The 13463-nt window shown below is 45.8% G+C and overlaps 1 protein-coding gene across 1 annotated transcript in view; it reads right to left on the bottom strand.

The window, feature by feature from the left end:
• Positions 1-13463, bottom strand: part of LOC120807767 (apolipoprotein B-100) — a 30965-nt gene that overhangs the window by 2936 nt on the left and 14566 nt on the right. Inside the window, 24 exon segments of the mRNA XM_078094076.1 lie at positions 51-243; positions 355-476; positions 1317-1388; positions 1663-1788; positions 2017-2154; positions 2270-2404; positions 2512-2641; positions 2756-3023; positions 3175-3402; positions 3485-3910; positions 4045-4185; positions 4852-4990; positions 5136-5281; positions 5431-5538; positions 5677-5770; positions 5856-6147; positions 6495-6667; positions 7291-7478; positions 7671-7776; positions 8110-8178; positions 8293-8635; positions 10123-10232; positions 10234-10489; positions 11032-11699. Of these exon segments, the coding sequence (XP_077950202.1) occupies positions 51-243; positions 355-476; positions 1317-1388; positions 1663-1788; positions 2017-2154; positions 2270-2404; positions 2512-2641; positions 2756-3023; positions 3175-3402; positions 3485-3910; positions 4045-4185; positions 4852-4990; positions 5136-5281; positions 5431-5538; positions 5677-5770; positions 5856-6147; positions 6495-6667; positions 7291-7478; positions 7671-7776; positions 8110-8178; positions 8293-8635; positions 10123-10232; positions 10234-10489; positions 11032-11699 (4671 nt within the window).

Genomic DNA, 13463 nt, shown 5'->3' with positions numbered 1-13463 from the left:
GAATATAAGTCCACCCCTTCGATATCTGCATGATCACACAGATTACCAACCTTGTGCATAATGATCTTGCGCTGCGCTGGTTCTGCCATGTCAATCATTCTTTGAACAACATAGTTGGCGTACTGGTCCTTCATCATGGTGTACAGGGCGCTGTGGGGCCCGTCCTTCTGGCAGCACACCTCGTCGATCAGCAGAGCCCTCTCGGCACGAGAAGAGTGGATCACACATTTCTCCACAACGTTGCTGAGGAGAAAGATGAAAGCTTCAATAACCAATTCATAACTTCAAAGAGTTTTCTCTTTCCATTTGTGCCTGTTAGTGAGTCAACATCAAAAGTTGGTGTTACCAACTTACCTTGCAAATTTGTGTTGACTGAGGACCAGGACCTTTCCACGAACCTCAGCGACTATCTTGCTTTTGTCTTCTGGTCGGCCGTGCTCCAAAACATGCTGAATGACGTAGTTACCATACTGATCCTGCAGGGGGCAGAGGAGGTGTGAGCTCAAGGTAAAAAGCCATTCAATTATTCAACGAATAACACGAACCCGTGCGACACCCTCAACTCTGACGCTCATGCACGACTTTCTGTCTTAATTTGTGTGAGATAATCATGCATCTTCTCAATGATGTGTAGACAAATGAGTGACACACCCCACGTCATCACAAAACAGATGCTGCTGGTTTGGAGTATTGCTGAACGGACAAACAACCGATAGCGTCCCCTCCAGGAAGGGGTGATAGACGGCTATGGGAGTCATCTTAGTGTGACGAGGGAGGCAGGAACTCACCTGACCAAGCAACAAATGACACCTCTCTGAATTCATCCTGTTCAAATTTGTTTAGTAGGTAATAAACCCGCCAACTTTAATTTAGTAGTATTTCCCTTTAAATCCATGTCCTGTGTGTTTTAACATAAACCTGCATTAGTCTGCTACCGGACTTTAGGTCCAGCGAAATGCTCAAAGTGAAGTGTTTAAACAACTCAAGCTGTCCTTTGAGGTTTGAACTCTGGAAGCCAACATCATACGATGACAGTGAAGTAAAAGTGATGAAACAGAAAAAGATTAATCAGAGGATGCTTTAGGCCAAGGAGAGGGATCAACCGACAGCAGGGAAGCCTGTGTCTTGTGATCCTCTGTGGCATAACCCAGGATAAGGAAAAAAAGGCGATTCGGAGGGTTAGAAGAAGGCCAGAAGTTTTTAGAACTATTTAGAGGTTAAATAAGATTCTTATCAAAAGAAGTTTTGTTTTTTTAAAAGGGGGGAAAGAGGAAGGGAGGACAAGGACATCCGCGTGAGAGGCAAATCGCTCTGACCTTGAACAGTGCATCGCGGGACACCGTATAATATGTTTTGGGTGTCATCTCCAATGATACGCCTTGATATTTCTAGATGGAATAAGTGAGGGGAGGGGGGGGCAGGGTGGATGTTTAGATAATCACATACATCCGATGCAATGACAGGCAACAGTACAAATACACTCATCCTTACAATTAGCAGACCACAACTACACAAGAACAACGACAAGCTGAAAATATGAAATGTTCAAAGATGAAGGAAACCAGAAAATACAAATGACAAGCAGATATCTCCACAATGACCATTCACGGCTAACAACGAGGGCGCCGTCAATTAGAGAGATGTGGTGACTGATGTGCTCACCTGGCCCAGCTGTTCAGAGTGCTGATGCAGCTCCTCCAGGATGGGTAGAGTCTGCTCCTGGGTGCAGTGCTCCAAAATCCTTTGGATTACTCTGCAGCCATAAGGGTGTGTGGAGAGCACAAACACCTGCAAGGGAAAGTCAAATAAAAACTAGAAATATACAGCTGTTTGATTTGAACTTAATCATGGTGCGATTATGAGTTTCTATTATCAAATGCAAAATAAAGTGTTGGAAAAAGACTGTCTTGTTTCAGAATACGTAAGTTTAATAAAGTGAGCATAACAGAGGACAAACCTGTGAAATGGAAAACTCAAAAAAAACTTTAATCATGCATAATGTATGATTAAACCCACCTGTCCTTGGAAGGCCTCGATAATGAACTGTAGGGCCTGAGGCTGGACACACTCTATACACTTCTGCACCACATGGTTGCCATTTTGGTCCTTGACACACTTCAACACGTGGCCATCCAGCTCACGGACAATGTCGCTCTGAAGTGAAGATAAAGAGGGCAGAATCTCAACAGACGTCACCGTGTTGACTGAGACATGAAAGAAAAAAAACACGGCTGGCAAAAACGTCATAGAGAAGTATAATCTCACTTACAATTACCTGCTGGTCTGAGGAAATGGACTCCAGGGCTTTCTGAATGACCCTACAACCATACATCTGCAAAGCCAGTGGAAGGACGTGGCCACGGATGCGCGTCGCCAAAGCCAGCTTCTGGTCTGCACTTCCAAACTGCAACACACAAATCAGACTATTGTAAACATGCTACAGAAATATTACAATCACCTCATTCCCGTTTTTACTTGAATGACCCTTGGGTGAAATTAAACGGTGCCAACCTCAAAGAACTTTTGGATGACATAGTTCCCAAATACATCAGTCATCAGTTGGTATGCCGCCTGCAGAATCTCTCCAAACACCATCTGCCTCTCGGCTGGAGTGGCCCTCTCTAGCTTCTGCTGGATAAATCTAGACAGATGTAACAAAACAAAAAAAAGCAGTGATAAGAAGCTTGTGAGATTTTAGTTCAGCAAGAAAGTGCACTATTTTAGGTTTGCGGTTTAAAAAGCCCTTCGCAGCCACCTCGATCCATGCTGGTCTTGAGAGAACTCCACCATGTGGCCGGGCAGGTCACGGAGTTGGAGGTTCGGGAAGCGGTTGTTCCTGAAGTCTTCCAGTAGGCGGCTGCGTCCAGACGGCATGACATCAGAACGACTGTAGCGAGGCCGAGACGGAGGGAATAGCTGGCTGCTGGAATTGAAAAGACTGGACGTCCCCCCGGCACTGCGGTACTTGGCCTCAGCTCCAGGAGCGGCAGAAATGTAACGGCCGCTCCCATTTGTCAGGCCACCTAGGATTAGAGAATAACCGGATGCTGTAGCAGTCGTAGTTTCAGTTGCAAATTATCCTCAAACAGAACGCCTTGGGACGGATATTTCACAGGCAGTCAGATCGAATAAGTAAAAAACATCTTTAGCTGTTACCAGGAGTATTAGGCCTACCTAGGTGAAGACTGTTAGAGGATCCATGTGAGGAGGGCAGAGAAGGGGGAGGAGTAAGTGGAGAGTGACCTGGTGTGAGACCAATGGGGCTGGGCGAAGAGGAGTAACCCAGGCTGTTGTAAAAGGGCTGGCCGATGGGAGTTAAACTGCTGCCGGCGCGTTTGTATAGATCCGAGGTTGCCAGCAGGGAGTCCCTGCGAGAAACATTGCTACTGGTGGAGCTGGACACTGCAAGAAAAAGAAAAAAACGGTTGAGAAAACACTCAGAAAAAGCCTCTCAATCGTTGTGCAGCTGGTCTCAGTCACTGACCAGAAGAGCCAAAGCCTCCGAGAGCAGAGCCCAGGCCAACGCCGAGGGATCCACCGGTACTGCTGAAGCCCAGCGAGGTGGTTTGCGGCGGCTGCGCGGCAGAGGTGTGTGAGAAAAGGGAGCTGCTCTGAGAAGTGTTGGGGACTGATCCAGAGCCGTAAAATGAGCTGGAGGGCAGGCCACCGCTGGGTGGGGGAGCCTGCTGCTGCTGATGTTGTTGCTGCTGCTGCTGCTGATGTTGTTGCTGCTGATGCTGCTGCTGCTGATGCTGCTGCTGCTGCTGCTGCTGCTGCTGCTGCTGATGTTGGTGGTGGTGGTGTTGCTGCTGCTGCTGATGTTGCTGCTGCTGTTGAGCCATTGAGCGGTATAGACCGCTGCCTGGAGGACCAGACATGTTACCGGAGGCAGATGCTGACACAGCAGCTGCTGGTGGGGAGAGAGAGATGAAAGTGTGAGGTGTATAAAGGGGAACTGAGGTCAGGAAGACCCTCAGCGGCATAAATTAGGAAAGACGAGTGGATCCACATACTGCAAATTATGGCAACTAGTGGACTACTGACCAGCTTGTGCCGCTGCAGGGTTGATGAGGAGAGGGGTCTGGACGAGACGAACAGGCCCGCCTAGACCAGCTCGGGCACCAGGGCCCATCACCAAGGCCCCGTTCTGGTCATAATAGGCTGCAGGGGCCAAAACCTGATAGCCTAAAAAGATAACATAATGAGCGTCAGCAATGAAAGATTTCTATAATAAAAATGCAATACTAAAACTTTCTATGCACACAAAAAAAACATTTCGCTCAAATTTTGGTTCACATGACAGGTGTAATATATTTAAATGAGTGTTCAGCATGCTATTGCACAGGTGTGTCTTGGGCAGGTCACAAGGGAGGCGACCATGAAAAGTACAGTTTGATCACACAATTCCACAAATTGAGCAGTTGCAGGTAAATTGGATGGTACTAAGATTACTCTAGTTCACTTTGCTTTTTCTAGAACAGCAGATCACGTGTAAGCAACCCAGACCAGGACACCCGAATCCGACCAGCCAGACAGCTGATAGCAACAGTTGGCTCGAACAACCAAATCATTTCCAATGGTATTTCATTTTAGACAGGGATGTATTTTTGATAAGTCATTTGTGTGCATGGAAAACAGTCTAGCGTGATCAAGTCTGCAGCTATACTACTGTTCAAACAATTAGAGAAGAAAATAAAACAGATTTTTAGCGTTAACGGAAAAGGTATACATATATATCTTGTGTATACATATGAAAACAATTCTGCACACATAAAGGGCAGTTCAACAACATGCAGCAGGGTCAAAACGTGTCTATGGCTATTTGGTGGCTGTACGAGGCGGTCTACCAACCAGACATTCCTGCGTATGCCAACGCAGGGTTAGCAGCCGCTGCTGCTGCTGCTGCTGCTGCTGCCGCCAGAGATTCCTGTTGACTCTGTTGGCCTTGGCCAGGTGTAAGAGGTCGCTGGTTGTTTCCTTGGCGCATCACCTGGAGAACATAACGATGCGGTCATTGTGCTAATGACAGATTGAATCTCCAGCTTTTTGAGTGAATAGATCTGAGCATATACAACAGATAAATGGTAGTTTTACCTTAAAGGGCAAGTTTGTAATACAAGCACACCACTTCCTACCTGTTGTTGGCCCGGCCCTGGTCCCTGATTGGATGCTTGCTGATTAGCTGAGTGATTGGCAGATGATGCAGCCTGTTGCTGGAAAAGGTTGGCTGGATACACCCCCCAAGGAACACCATAGTACTGTGGTGGAACCACTGTGGGACCTGTGGAAGGTATTTGGATGTTTCTCACGTATTTTGTACAACTGATAACTAACTTTTATCTGGACTTTTGACAACAGCACTGTGTATAAAGAAAACACATCTGAACACAAGGGATAAAAATATCCCTTGAAAAAGTGCCTTCTGATCACCTCCAAGCGAGGCTGCAGCGGCCAGCCCAGCGGCAGTGTATGGGTCCGTTCCAGGGGGGCCAGCATTGATGATGTAAGGGTTTGGCACAAAGGCAGGAGCAAGGCCAGCTGGGTAATAAAAGGAACAGTAATATAATAACTTTCTCCATGTCAAAGGCTATGCAAATGGAGAAGATAGCTGAAGAGTGGTGGCACTATATTACACTGCAAACCGCACGACAACCACAAGAGAACTGTCACATTTACCGAGATGCTGCTGCTGAGCTGCAGCCAGGGCATATTGCTGTTGCTGAGCTGCGGATAGCTGTTGCACAGTCAGGGCATTAGATCTCTGGAACAACTGGGGGGTGGGAAACAAATATCACAATCTGTTAATCAAATTTACAGTTTGATAGTTGAAAGATGTGATCCGTTTGTCGACCAACCTGCTGCTGTGAGTTGTAGTCAAACAATCCTACTGGAGTGCCTGAGGAGTCCACCTGAATCTGGTTACCGGCATAGTCAAACTGGAGGGACTCGACACCGGCCTGTTGCTCCATACCTCCCATGTTTTGGGCCTCCTGGCTCTGGAAGTCCTCAGGGGCCTTGTTTTGGGCAGGGTTGTGTTGTTGGAAGGCATGTGGGTGGTGCTGTCCCATCATCTCCAAACCTGACTGAATGGGACCCATTCTCTCCACAGCCTCTGTGGGGGAAGCCTGGCGGCTCCCAGGAGTCGGACTAGGAAAGTAAAAGAAGTGTAAAAGATCATTTTAGGATAAAACCCACTTTGCCTCGGTAAAGAAGAATTAAGACCCTAACATTTATATTCACTCACTTATTGTGATCATTTCAGTATCTTTGATGCAATGAGAGAATTCACTGAATCATTACAGCACCTTTAATATAGCTTTGAGCATTCTGAAATGGGGAGGATTTAAAAAAAGAAAAAGGCTTCCATATGACGGCTGGAAGATACACTTCAAAGCCAGAATGTAAAATCACCATATTCTTAAAGCTTCAAATTATCTGTCGATGTTAAACTCATTTTACTGTGAAGAAAAAAAATAAAATAAAGGCACACATACTGGAAGTCTTTGCAGTCCCTCTCCATGCCGTTAAGTAGACCTCTTCCGTTGGCTTTAGCCGGATCATTCTCATCTCCAACCTTCATCTCTGGGCTCTTGTCCTCTTCATAGGGGGAGACTTTCTCTTGGACATCAATCTTCTCTCTCCCATCTTGGTCAACGTCTCCTCCACCCTTTAGACATATAGAAAAACAATTAAAGACTACAGTCTCCCGTTTAGGATAAGTGAGTGTGCACGATAAGGCTGCAACGATTAGTCGACGACATTGATTATTAAAAAAACATCGACGCGGATTATCTTTGTCGACTCTTCGTATATTATAAAAAGATTCAGCGATACGGCCTTTTTCATTCAGCATTGCAATACATTACAGGAAGTGCGTCGGGCGCTATTGCTTCTATTGTCTACAAGCACCAAGGAAAAGAAGAAGCATGACGGCAACACAGACATTTAAAAACGTGCTGGAGCCCCCACGTCTTCTCCTCATGGGTAAGTTTACCTAACTAAAGTAACGCCAGCCATGTTTGCTTATCGTAAGGTTTACACTTAAATGTTGGAGAACAACATTCAATGCATTTATAATGATGATTACATTTGTATTAACTTACTCAAATACATGTGAAGTTCAAAATCCAAAGTGATTGAATGGAAATTAACGGTCACACAAAAGGAATACTTTTCGCTTTGTTTCCACGCTCCTACACTGTGGTAAATAGTCGATAACAAAAATAATCGTTAGTTGCAGCTCTAGAGCATGAGCACCTTCTTAAGAGTCAGGGGTGAAGGTCAACTTACATAGCCACCATTCCTGTAACGACCATCCATCTTGTCCCCAGGGGAAGAACTGAGAACGTACTCCACCATGCTCACCCCAAGGCCGCCACCTTCTGAGCGAGGTGAGAGCACGGAATTGGCATCACCGTTACCGTGGAAACTCTGGCCCGGCCGTCGCTGCACCATGATTGGCTGGGACACTGAATGATCTGTATGAAAAGCGGTGATCAAATATCTTGATAAATGTGCACATAAACTATAGCTGGGTAAACATCAACATGGATTCAGGTAAAACGCATCAGATGAGGCAGGAACCAGGTCTAAAATTGAATCCCTTCTCCTGAAGAAAAAAAACAAACTGATTTGAGAATATAATATACAGAGATATAAGAGCCACTCACGAGATGATCCCCATGCATTGTCCCTCCACTCCTCTCCGAGAAGCATGCCTTTCCTTCCATCCTTGGCCAGCTCATCAGAATCCCAGAGTTTCTTTGCAGGCAGAAGCTAAACATAAAGTGCACATCTTTTGTAAGATCACTTTTCTATAATGTAACAATGTTAGGTGGTTAGGTTTCAATTTTACAGTCTTAATAGTTGTCTGCTGTAGTAATGGCAAGTTCAACATTTTCTCACTTTCAGCAAAAGTGTTTCGATGTATTTAGAGGCTTTAGCGATTGCATTTTTACCCTAATAATTTCAACCTCTTCAGTGCAGTAATGTAATCAAATAAACTCACTTGCCCCCAACACAATATACACAGAGTTTCATACGAATTTATTCTTTTACTGTAATGTAGAAAAAGACTGATTTGACTGAAAAAAAAAAAAAAAACCTTACCTCTCCCATGCCCCTTGACTCCAAAGCGAGAGCTTGGAAGTCATAGTTCATTTCATCCGCAGCACGGACCTGAAACAAAACAAAAACTGATGTAAAAAAACAAACAAAGCTAAAAGCACTAATTGGAAGGCCACACATGAGATACTTTAAACAATAGCTGGCTCATGACTGAAGACCCTTTACCTGATCGACATGATTGGCATCACCGGTTGGCCAGCGATGTTTGCTGGGTGTGCAAGCTCCGAGCTGCTCTCCGGGCTGCCTCTGAAAGAAATATCCAACTGTGGCGTCATCCTGAGATCGTCCACTCAGTGGAGGCTGCGGGGTACCTGGGGTGGGGTTAACAACCCTCTCCATGCCCTGTAAATGTGGGACTCCAGAAGCCTGTCCAGCTCCCCCTACGTGAACTCGGACACCTCCAGTCTCAGGAGCACCATTTGCATGCAGCATCCCACCTCTTGTCTCCTGCCAGGCCACGTCATTCATACCTAGGATGCTGCATGGAACGCTCATTCCCCGGGAAAGCCTGCAGAGAACAGCATACAGGTTTTAAGTTGACAAGAACGTGAAGAGTTGTTACATTGGCCCCTTTTTGACGTCTTGCATGGATTGATTTGAGCGGCCTGACACAATTAAGTCGGATGGTTAAAATTACTTTTCATATCCGAATAAAGTCAACGAGCCCCCACATCTAAACGTGACAGAGAGGCTACTGTATAAGTAAGGTATGCAATGGAGTTATGGAAGCTGCAAGTTACACCATGTGGCCTTAACAAGTGAGGAATGGGATCATTCTAACTTTGGAAATACACTTCAGGATAAGGAGGCAGCCAAAAGCATAGTACTGGAATAGTTGTGTTTTTTTTTGCATGAATATGACCATTTCCTTTATTGCTAGCTTCACATCATGGCTGTTGAAGATTGAAATGTTGGTTAGTGTGAACGTCGCCTTGGATATGCAAATTGGCTTGTTGTATTGTCCGAGAATGTGTTATAAACATACAGTTGGGAGTGTAATTTAGCCCGTTTAAGAATGGACAGCAAAAAAAAAAAAAACAACCCAGGTGCATTACAGACATGTTGGTGGTCTTGCAAGATGAAGAATGCTAACGCTAGGTAACGTTGTCGCTAGCTTGGTGATAATGACCACCGCCACCATTGACGTTGCTAATAATTGCAAGACAAGCGTCGTTATCACATTACACAGCCATTTTTTTTAACAAAATAAAGCGCTGTCGCTGCCTGGAAAATATATATGGATAGCTACAACAACAGCTAACATAACTGGCCATTACGGCTGACCGATGTTCAAGCCTTTCGGTAATGGCTAGCTAGTGTAGCTAACCTAGCCAGAGTGTCCGCTGCTAATTAGCAAGCTAACTTACGGCGTTGGCTGCACATTTACCTTACGTGCACAGTGGTTCAAAATTGCCAATGGATCAAAGTTTGCCGACGCGTTGCATATTGCCATACTACCTAGTTATTCATATCCGGTCAATTCCGGACACCGGTAGAAATTGGTCATGTTTATTGTTAGCTAATGCTACTACGCGAGACAGAGCACTAGCGAGCTCATTTGGCTATCAAGCTAACGCTAACCGCAGCAGGCCTGCTCTGTTTATCATTGGTGGACGATGCTACACATCAAAGTTAATTTTATTTACCATTGCATTACAGTAGGCTTGTGTGCTCCAATTTAAAGAGGGAGAGGCAGCTATTGCTTGGTTAAAGGGGTTCTATTCAACTGGATGCAACGAGCCAAATAAAAAAAACCTAATAGCCGATGCAAGTGCCAGCACATGCTAATCTGCAACTCGGGTGTTGTGCGAGCTAAGACACCAGCCAAACACTCAGTGGCTAAACAACATGGCCCCCCTACAAGTTCCAAACAGAGGGGCCTTAACCGCTAAACAAAAGGGGAAACACTCGCACCACGACTGTCGGCGATTAAAATCAATTGATTCGCGCGGAATTCTTGCTTTCGACGCGGACAAAGCGAGGGGACATACTCACGCGTCTTCGTCTCGAGAGCGGGTCTGTGCTCGTCGCACGCCGTCGACCCGATTCTAAATTGTTTTTGTTTCCTCGGGAGAGCGAGCGGTGATTTAGCGAGGCTCGCTTGATAGTCAAAGCTAGGAGGTTTCCTGCGCTAGTGCCCCCTCCCTGTAAATAGCGTGAACTACGTAGACATGCGTATGACAGTCGATGTGTAAATTTGCCTCCCAACATGTTACCGATCGCGGACCATGTGGGGGGGATGACATGCGTGCGTATAATGTGCTTGGCAACGCGATGTTTTAATGAATGGGCGCTTCCCCTGTTTCTCTCTAAAACTCGGTCACATTGTTGCTGAATATCAAACGTCTCAGTGAAGTAAAAAAAGGGGTGTTAGTTGATTCATTGCTGTATACAATATTACATATAAAATAAACAAAACACACACAACAGTAAAAAACTATATTCAGGATAGGGGAAATAGCTTGATGAGGAAAAGCCCATAAGAGAAAGAAAAGCAATGGTCACGCAATGGGATTCGGCCGATTTGGGGATGGTCGTGGATCGGGTGGGTCCTCGTGGTCCACGAACCCTCCTTCTGCAGGAAGGAAAGGCGAGGAGACCCAATCACCTCTTCCGGCGCGAGCTGTGATCTCACCTCCCTATTTCCCATTGGACTGCTAAATTTAGGAAATCCACCCAACGCTTTATAAAGAGATCGCCGCGGCGGCTGGTAAATGTCCTGTAGTCGGTGCACGGGAGCGGCCCACGGAACGAGTCGCACTTAAAAGCCGAGGGAGTGGGGAGAAGAAAAAAAAAAAGCACCCGGAGCGGGTCAGTGTGTGTTGATGCCACACTCGAGCGAGAGGTAGGAAAAGGGGGGGGGGGGGGAGACAGAGGCAGCAATGGCAGACATCCGGAAGAAACTAGTGGTGGTCGGGGACGGCGCGTGCGGGAAGACGTGTCTTTTGATCGTATTCAGCAAAGACGAGTTCCCCGAGGTGTACGTCCCGACGGTGTTTGAGACGTACGTGGCGGACATCGAGGTGGAAAACAAGCAGGTCCAGCTCGCTTTGTGGGACACCGCCGGCCAGGAGGACTACGACCGGCTGCGCCCCCTCTCCTACCCGGACACCGACGTCATTCTCATGTGCTTTTCCGTGGACAGCCCGGACTCGCTGGAAAACATCCCTGAAAAGTGGGTCCCCGAAATCAAACATTTTTGCCCCAACGTGCCCATCATACTGGTGGCCAACAAGAAGGACATGCGCAACGACGAGAACGTGAAGAACGAGCTGTCCCGGCTGAAGCTGGAGCCCGTGAGGGCGGAGGACGGCCGCGCCATGGCCGCGCGCATTGGCGCATACGACTATCTGGAGTGCTCCGCCAAGACCAAGGAGGGGATCTGGGAGGTGTTCGAAACGGCCACAAAGGCGTCTCTGCAGAAACGAAAAATAGCAACGGGAAGTTGTCTCGGTTGCTGTGTTTTGATGTGAATTCGACGCGGTCCGCGAGAACCGTGACGCGCGCCGACGGAGACGCCTCCACCGGCCGGGATACGCGTCCGAACATGTGCGGGGGCAACGGCCGTGGTTTGGTTACTGTCTTTCTCGTCAGAAGACTTCGGTGGAGCCAAAAAAACGAATGAACTGCAAAACACGTCGTTTTGAAGACACGCGAGTGAAAGTCTGAAAAATCGGTGTTTGGGGGAGAAAGCGGGAGAGAAACGCACTGGTCGCGGGCGTGTTCTTCGCAGGTCACATGATGCCGGTGTGATCGGGATAGAGGGGTAAAAAGGACAAACTTCAAAGTCAGGAGACCCCCTAATCACACCTGTCTAATGTGGACACGTCCTTTTCTAAAGGCCTGCTTTTGAGCCTATAGGCTTAAATGGCTTGTTGTTGTTTTTTGTGTTTGCAAAGGCCACTGTCTTACTGCCAAGGTTACAGCCTACTTTGTAATAAGCAAATATTGCACTCGTTTATGTTGTAAATACATATTTTTAGTTTGAAATTGCACAGCACAAGTTCTGTTTGACGCGAAAAACATCGCTTACGTTTACAGTTAAAGAAGTCAGGTGGAACCAAATTACGAAATGTTTTTGACAATGTTTTTTTTTTTTTATCAACAAGCTAAATACCATTGTGGTTCCTGGGAACGAATATGTGATTACGCACGTTTTATAGGTCAATATATTGTTTCCATTAAATGTACAGTTTAAGTTAGCTAAGCATGATTCTACCACAAATGTCCTGCTTTGCTGACGGCTACAATGACTCAATAGGGGAGGATATTCATAAAAGTTACTTTTTGTTTAAGGATTACACAACTACTGCAAGGGAAAATACATTGTAGCCTATAAATAGTGCAGCAAGCAAGGGAGGGGAGCTGCTTCGTCATCACAGCTCACCATTTCCGACAGTATCCCACCATGTTTCCTACCAACTAAATCTGATATGAGCTGTCTCTTCAGTCTCAAAGACTCAAGACCTGTCCGTCAATTTCCCTATAGTTACCGCTTTGTTTACAGGTATGATGGCAATATCTCCAAGAGGAAATGGAGCATGTGAGATGGTTAAGCATGTGAGTGCTTCGCTCAGTGAAACGCTTTTTCTTTGAAAGTATCGTGAAAAGAAGGCTGTGTGAGCCAGTAGCACACGCTCACATGTGATTTACTGCTATTCCAAACTCTAATAATATACTATTTTAAAATCAAAGTTGTTTAATATTTACACGAACCTAAAAAGGGGTATTTCTTTTGACCTAAAAGACTAGATCAAACAATACATGTAAATTGCAAAATGATAAAATGTTTGTTTACAGCTACAAACGTTCCAACATATGTAGCTCCAACTAATTCTGTCAAAAATAATGTTGCTGCTTTGACGTTAACAACAGTGTTGTGTTGCTGTCGTCTTTTACACAATGCGAGGAGTGCTGGTTCGTATGACGGGAATGAACATCACTTACAGCGAGTGTTGCAATGCCGGGAATCCAGGTTTAAAACGTGGTTTACGAAGGGAGTTTGTTTTCTTCAAATTTCTCTCAAAACATGATTTTTCTTCTGTGGCTCATTGAAAGACTACAAGACGGATCTGAGTTTAAAAAGAGTAATCTTTTATATCAACTGGTTACATTGGGGTAAAAGTCACATTCCTCTCGGCCTGCTGTTGCTGGGCTTTTTGCTGACTTACAGGACAGGAATGCATTGTGCTACACTGGTTAACCCCCCCACCTCCCATCCTCTCATGTGCCTCTGATTTAGGTTATTGTTCTCTAACCAGCCTGAGCATCTTCTTTCTTTATTATAACTTGAATAAATCTATGATACCATAGAGAAGGAAAATAATTAATGTGCC

Source organism: Gasterosteus aculeatus, chromosome 18, assembly GCF_964276395.1.
Source record: "Gasterosteus aculeatus chromosome 18, fGasAcu3.hap1.1, whole genome shotgun sequence".
Lineage (NCBI taxonomy): Eukaryota > Metazoa > Chordata > Actinopteri > Perciformes > Gasterosteidae > Gasterosteus > Gasterosteus aculeatus.
Note: the sequence above shows the minus strand (reverse complement) of the source record. Positions and strands in the feature narration are given on the sequence as shown.